General features: G+C 44.2%; 1 protein-coding gene across 1 annotated transcript; it reads right to left on the reverse strand.

Moving 5' to 3' along the window:
* Window positions 1-3,180: 3,180 nt before the first annotated feature.
* On the reverse strand, window positions 3,181-6,417 carry LOC140344910 (E3 ubiquitin/ISG15 ligase TRIM25-like). The gene has a single exon (XM_072432100.1). It carries the CDS (start codon window positions 6,248-6,250, stop codon window positions 4,676-4,678), a length of 1,575 nt encoding a protein of 524 aa, XP_072288201.1. The 5' UTR covers window positions 6,251-6,417; the 3' UTR covers window positions 3,181-4,675.
* Window positions 6,418-8,057: the final 1,640 nt, after the last annotated feature.

Genomic DNA, 8,057 nt, shown 5'->3' on the forward strand with positions numbered 1-8,057 from the left:
CACCCATCGTAAGGTCGGCACCAATGGGCTGTGAGTAAAGAATGGTAATAATATTTACCCGGATCGGGTGACGTCCCCGTCGGCCCATTATTGGCAGGATTGTGATAGTAGGGATCCCATTCCCAACAAGTGGGGTAAATTCTTTATTGGCCAGCTTTGTATTTTGCGTGGTATGCAGAGGTCTCTGATATGGGGCGCTGCTCCCGGGGTAAAACCCCACCTCCAACTACTGGGGGGGTAAAGAATGGCACCCTGCTACCCTCCCCCGTGCACTGTGCTTCTCCCCACATTTAGGTGTTTCCGGCATCTCTGCAAGGATTATGTCGCCGCCCTCCTGGCTGACACCTACCAAATATTTTCCTGTCACCTTATTCCCCCGATTGTTATTGGTTGACATTATTTTTTGGTGTGATAGTTGAAGCTGTGAGGAGTGTTCAGTGCCGGAGTTGCGCTGTAGTTGCCCCCCCCCCCCAGGCAGGAAGTTGTTAATTCCCCAGCAGAGGGGTGATTGGAGTCGGTGGGGTCACAGCTGGGACAGCACGGATTGAGTCTCAGGGTTGTTGAGGAAATCCTTGATTGTAGTTTGTGTGAAGTGCGGAAGTAATGAGCCATTAGTGTGAGAGCTTGGCTGCGGGGGATGGGTGTGCGGTGCCAGTCCCTGCCAGCTCACATGGAAACATTGCGGAGTGCCCACAGTCACCTTGGCGTGTCTATTGCTGCCAATTATTGCTGTCATGTCATTGTGGAAATATTGTGACATCGGAGTGTGACCATGTGCTGCTTGGGTTCTGGGGGCCCTGCGGTACTATTCAAGGGTCCAGGAGTTAGGCTGAGGTTTGGGCACCGGTACCAGGCAGGTTTAGGGGTCATGTATGAGGGATATATGTCGGGTCAGGGAAGGTGCTGGGACAAGGACTATATGTCGGGTCAGGGAAGGTGCTGGGACGAGGATGAAGGGGCAGAGACAATATATATTTGTGTATGTAACTGATACACTGACAGTAGGGATTTCCCTAAGTGATCTCAGATAACAGATATCACATATACCCCAATAATACAGAGGGTAATAATATAATACTGCACTACACACAGACACAGATAACAGATATCACATATACCCCAATAATACAGAGGGTAATAATATAATACTGCACTACACACAGACACAGTAGTCAGTGAGTTCTGGAAGGAATGCAGGCACCTACCCTGGCTGAGCACATGTTCTCATCTCTGTTTCTGTACTTCCTGCATTTCCTAAGTGATCTCTGATGGGGTTTCTAAGGCCACTATCAAGGGCAGGAAACACATCAACAACTTTATTTGCAATTTACAAAGTTATAACTCAGCAAGCAGATAGAAAAAGGCAGTCCTCTACTTAGACTAAATTGGGTGCCTCTTTGAACTCCCTGAAGTGCGTATTCTGGGTTATATTGTCCCCAGTCAGGGATTACGGGACCCTGGAAAAGTTTTTGCTGTTCTGAGGTGCCCATTACCACAAGGACTAAAAGCAATTCAAAGATTTTTGGCTTTGCCAATTACTATAGACAGTTTATTAGGGATTACTCTTCCATTGAGGCGCCTAAGGAGGCTCTTCTGGCCTTTGATGTCTTGAAGCAGGCTTTCACATCTGCTCCTGTCTTAATGCACCCTAATCCAAGTAACCCACCAGGGTGGGTTAGAGCGGGGACCCATTACATGATCAGTTAACACCTAAGGGTGTGCTACACTTGAAAAGTATTCCTGGAAAACAATTTGTAAAAAAGTCTTTCCATCCCCGTTATCCTTGCATGGGGTCATAATTCTAAGGTTACTGGTCAGCAAGGGTTGTGGAAAACTTTTGACTTCATCTCACGCCAGTATTGGTGGCCAACATTATGACAGGTCACTAGAAACTTCATTGCTGCCTGCTCCAAATGTGCTCAAAACAAAGTCCCAAGAAGATTACCATCTGGTCCACTTCTTCCTCTGCCTGTACCTATGTGTCCTTGGACCCATATTTCCATGGACTTTATCACAGACCTACCTCCATCTAATGGTTGCACAGTTACTTTAGTTGTAGTGGATCGTTTTTCCAAGATGGCTCATTTTAATCGGCTGAAAGGGCTTCCTTCAGCTCCAGTTGAAATGGACAAATAAAAAGAGGAGCTCTGACTCTAGATTTGCACTGGGAGATAAGGTTTGGTTGTCTACCAAGCATATACGTCTTCAAACTTGCTCCGCGTTTTATTGGACCCTTCTCTGTATTATCACAGATTATTCAGGTGACCTATAAGTTGCATCTTCCCTACAGCATTCAGATTCCTAAATCTTTTCACGAGTCTCTCCTGAAGCCTCTCATTCTGAACTGTTGTTCCCACAAAATCCGCTCCTCCTGCTCGTGTCCAGGTGGATTCTGCAGAAGAGTTTGAAGTCCATCTTTGATTCTAGACTGCTCCGTGACAAACTGCAATATCTGGTCTATTGGAGAGGGTATGGTCCAGAATAACTGCTGGTGAAGGACTTTCAGAGGCGGTTTCCCAAGAAGCTGGGGGGATTCCATCCAAGGAGGGGCCCTAGGAGAGGGGGTACTGTCACAGATCAGCAGCACAGCTGATATGGTACTTGTTCACCAGATATATGTCAGATCAGCAGTAGCTTGTCTTCTTACCCATGTCAGGCCTTGGAGGTAGAGGCGTCGCCAGACTTTTCCAGCTGACTTTTAGGCACCTGCTCATTCAGTCCCTGCCCAGTCTGCCTGTTGGCCTCACTATATAAGCTGTGTTCAGACTGTCACTCCTTGCCTTTGCAAAAGGTGTGGTTTACCTGAGGCTCCAGCTTGTGTCCATCACTCCTTGCGGGGTGCTCTGGTGAAGACGGGACGATTCCTTAGACTCTGCGCCTCATACCTCCACCAAACGTGCAGATTGCAGAGAGGGTCCACCGTCACATACTTGTGGCAAATCCATGACATACTGTGTGTGCACTTAATAGGTGAAATTTGTCAACCTCTATTGGCCAAAGATTGGATCCTTCTCTTTAGGAGATCCTTATATTGTTGTGATTTGCATTGTAGAACCTATCACTGAATACAATTTTTTGTATCTAGGGGTTGGCAATATCGTGATGAATCACTTTCATGATTCATTACACTTTCATTATTTAGAAAAATTCCACTGCTACACAATTCTGTTGTACCTGTTGTATTTATTAATATTAAACGAGATTTTATGCAGCGCTGTACATTAAACAGGGGTTGCAAATGATAGACGAATACAGACTACGACACAGGAGGAGGAGAGGACCCTGCGCCGAAGAGCTTACAATCTAGTAGCTCTTAAATGCCAAATATGTGCATATGAGCACAAATGTAAGAAAGTTATGGCTTAAACTGTAAGTTTTTGTACCCAAACAATGGCATCCCATTGAATGCTCTTTTACATTAAAAGTGCTGCAATAAAGCCAAACAGAGAAAAAAGTACTTACTGATAGATTGTTATTTTAAACCAATGCATTAAAATTCCAGACACAGGGAGAACGCCATCATCTGTGATGCATCGAGTGCATGTGGGACGCATGTTAAAACCACCTGGAAGTGACATCACGCAAGGGGAAATGTAGTATCTGGTTAGACTTTGAAACGCAGCAAGCTGCTTGCGTTCCGGAGACTGGAATACAGCATGAAGAGACACGCAGCCTGCAAACCAAAAATCCACGACACAAAAACAAAACGGGGAGGAGAACCACAGCACGGCGCAGCACCATAACAGCAACACCAAACACACAAAAGACCAGAAACCAAAATACAAACAACCAGGAGACATATTATTAAATTATATGAAAACATAGAAGGATGGGATATTGGTTTGCCCACCACTTCTCCCATGTTGAATACCATGGTACAGTGCTAATGATTAAACAAATAACTTAACATTATTATACATTAGATTATTCAAATAGTTTATTCCATGTGGTAAGCATTTCACAATCATAATTCACTTCAGTGTGTCAAATATAATTTTTCTGTTTTTATCCGCTGCAGTGCTGTATGGTATGATACCCTTAAAACAATCCACCGTGCTAGCACATTGATGTAGTCAGAGTGAATGCAGTTAGATGTTGCTACAAAACTCCTGAAAAAAATCTTTATTGATTATCCAGAGAAGCACTGAATTTCCTTCTGCCCAAAACTCTGCTAAAGCGATTTGTGTGAAGATGAACCCAGAACCTGAAGGATGAAACAACAAAGCAGCAGTTTTCATGGTAGAACAGATTTAGTACACCCCATCCCTTTGTGGGCAATGTTTATTTGTGTGTACGTGTCATGTGACACATTTGCAGTGCTCTGTATATGCGGTGTCCATTCCTTGTATCTATAAGATGCTGAGAATAAAGCTGCATGTTAGAATAATGACATTCCAGCATCCATGCACTCACCTAATATTAGGTCTACAGTGATTATAAAGCAGGGAATCTGACATTCACTCCGAATTTCATGTTTTCTGCTGGGGAATCTCCTAAATTCATGTGTTTCAGTAATATGTTATTCACCAGGGAATTTTCCAGTGAATGTCAGATTGGAGAAAGGTTGGGGTTGGAGAAATATAGGAGAGAGGGTGTATTACGCTGCACAAATTGCTGAGAATTTTCCCAATCCCATCTCTCCCCCTGTGATGTCACCAGGCTCTGGGCGGATTTTTTACATCTGATCCCCTCCACAGATCTTTATACAACCTCTCCATACATATAACCCAGCATGGAGGGGCTCAGTGAATGAGGCGGTGAATGTGTGGAGGGGTTGGATGGGGTCACACAGATCATAAAAGGAGATCTGCCCGGCCTCGTAATCCAGATATATCCTGACTCTGTTACTGGAGATATTGGCAGGTAAGAGGATCTCATTACTGTCATGTCTCACTGAGTACTCGTTACCTGACCTGACAAAACACCAGGACTTCTTATTATTTCCAATCACTGACTGATCCCATCCTCTCCTCTCTATACTAGGGTAACTCATCCCCACTATCCACCCATCTGATCCCCCAACATCCACATCCCAGTAATGTCTTCCTGAGGAGAAACTCTGACTGCTTAACACCTGAGAACACCACTGAAATCTCTGCGGTGTATCTGGGCGATTCTGGTCTATATCTGTCCAGGATGCAGATTTCCTGTCCTCTGATATAAGTAGATTATTATTAGCTGTGCTTACATCCAGTGATATATGCTCAGCTCCCTGTATATAGAAGTATACATTTACCCCTCTTATTATATCAGACAATGTGTGTAAGACCCCAGCCACATCCAAATCCCCCCCATCATGGAGGAGTTTATCATGTCTCTCTCTATCATCTCCATCCTCAGTATCACACAAGTCCCCCGTGTCTGATTCCTGTAAGACGGTCAGTGGATCCGCCATGTTACACAGCTCCTCAATGTGATGGATCTTCCTGGACAGCTCGTCCTTCTTTATTTCCAGCTCCTGGATCATATCCGACATGGATAATGAGACCCGCTCTGCCTTCCCGGAGATCTCACTCAGGACTCTCTTCTCCAGGTCTTCCAGATGTCTCCTGAGATCTCTAAACAGGACAGTGACTGTCTCTGTGTCACCGGCTGCTTTTTCTTCTACTTTCCTCCTGTGTTCCTGCAGACTCTGCACTCTTCCCTCCATCTCCTCTCTCCTTATCAGCAGTTGCTGCAGAATATTTCTCATTTTATTCCTTTTCTTTCCAGAGGCCTCATCCAGTGACTCAATCTCATGTCCTATGTGTTTCCCAATCAGACAGCAGGACACACAGACACAAGTCTCATCCTCAGTGCAGTAATACTCCAGGATCTTCTTATGGATGGAGCATTTCCTGCTCTCCAGGGACAAGGTGGGGTCACATAAGATGTGTTCTGGTCCCTTGTTGTGGACTCTCAGGTGTTTATCACACAGGTAAACCTCACAGAGCAGACAGGATATAACAGCAGGTACAGGTAGGTCCACACAGTGAGTACAGAGGACCCCGGACTCCTCCTGATCTGGCTCAGCAGACAGGAAATTCTTTGCTATGTTATTCAGTTTTATGTTCCTCTGCAGTGCAGGCTGCTCCTGGAACTTCTGTCTGCATTCAGGACAGGAATAATCTCCAGACCCCTCCTGTGTATCCAGCACACGGGTAATACAGACCCGGCAGAAGTTGTGTCCACATTTCAGGGTTACAGGATCTGTGTAAATGTTCAGACAGATAGAACATTCCAGCTCAGCTCTCAGATAAGCAGACGCCATTGCTGATAGAAGAACGGAGAAATGAAAGTGAAGTCTCCCAATTCAGCAAGCTAGATGTGTCACTTACATGGAATTCAGCTGACATGTGAGAGGGTTGGGTCTATGCTTACTCTTCTCTCCATTCATATTTAAACAGAGAAGGATCAGTGCCTTTACATTGGAGAGTTATTGAAAAGTCATAATATCGCTGTGTGAGGAGTTAGTGGAATGAACAAATCTTCCAGCAAAGCAGAGTAAATCAGGAAAGGAAAATAGAGAAAGGAGCTTTGTCCTCTAGCAGAGCAGAGAATTTCAGAAGAGAATTAGATAAAGGGAGAGCAGAGTCCTCCACCAGGCAATGTATTTCAGAGGAGGATATTGTTAATATATTGATACAACAATATTCACATCACAGCATCATACTGTAAATAGAATACATAGTTCGTCAATATCTCAAGAAGTCAGACAATTATATAGAACAGAAAATCTTTTTTCACACCCTTCCAAACATTCCAATTGTTGGTATTTCCCAAACTGTAGACCTTTAATACATCTCTGAAATAATAAAGTCTGCTTTTCCTTGATAAAGAAAAATTTCATTGCAGAGTTACCTTTGTCCTGCTTGCTAGTGGTGATACAGTACATTGTTCCCTGGGTATTATTACATGACCAGGTTAGCTCAGATCTTTGCCCCCTCTTCTTTCCCCGCACTTAAAATTCTTCCCCCCGAACTCTCACCCCCCCCCCACCCCCCAATTGCTTACCAGCCATCCCCCCTTCCTTAAAAACACACGGACACCTGCTTGGGATTAAAATAGCTGGCAAGCAGCCGTTTATTTAACAAAGATAAACATCTTTAATTAACCATAAATAACAATAATATAACTTTATTTAAATATCATATATTACATGAACAAACATATACATGAACAAACATTATCCAAATATTAACATAATACTAACATTTTTGGATTTGCTAACATATAAAACTTTCCTTAGTACTTATAAATAACTGTAAACCAAACCCCTTATTTAAACACTGTGCCTTTTTGCACTATTTCCAAAATTAACTCCAGTTTTAACCACAAGGATGCAGGTCTAGGAAAGGTAAAGTCCGCTCCACCAAATGTAATTCACCATTTTGTACCGCATCGGCCCCTAGCCACCCAGGACCACCTCAGGGGCCCCAACATAACACCAATAATGGGCACCCTACCGCTGAGTTGCCCTTCCAAAATTGATCAAAAGGACTCTTACCCTCCTAGCCCCAACTGCCATATGTCCTACCCTTAAATAAAGGGAGGGCTGGTGGGAAATTCTTCTTCCTGCAGAAAACTGTCCCTTGCTTCCGATGGACCCACCACCTAACCCCTCCACGCTCCTCCCAGCCCCTAACTACTCCCACCTTTCTCTCCTCCACACTTACCCTTACTACTCTTGCCGGGGGCACTCCTGTCATGACGGTCCTACGCCCAGTCTCCTGCAGCAGGCCGCCCTGACTGTTGGATAAACCCCACATGCTCTGTGCGGATGTTTAGATTACCTATGACAATCATTTTACCATGCAGGGAGAGCCAGGATGTTGTACAGAATTTCTGGTAATCTTGCATTATCATGTAACATTGCTGAAGTACAATTATGAGTACTAATGGAGCGCAGAGGAAAATACTGCAGATCCTATTTTATAATTACTTGTATTACTCCCAAGTAAGGACTTTTCTATTCCTCACTTCCTCAGGGGCCATAAAACAGACTTCAGATATAGTGCCTGTTGACACACAGAATGACATTTGTATCCAAGTTTCCAAAAAAACTTTAGGAAAAAGAG

The sequence above is a fragment of the Pyxicephalus adspersus genome, unplaced genomic scaffold (assembly GCF_032062135.1).
Source record: "Pyxicephalus adspersus unplaced genomic scaffold, UCB_Pads_2.0 Sca156, whole genome shotgun sequence".
NCBI classification, from domain to species: Eukaryota; Metazoa; Chordata; class Amphibia; order Anura; family Pyxicephalidae; genus Pyxicephalus; species Pyxicephalus adspersus.

Excerpts from the sequence above, each read along its gene's own strand:
- LOC140344910 (XM_072432100.1), bottom strand. The coding sequence starts at position 6,250 with ATGGCGTCTGCTTATCTGAGAGCTGAGCTGGAATGTTCTATCTGTCTG.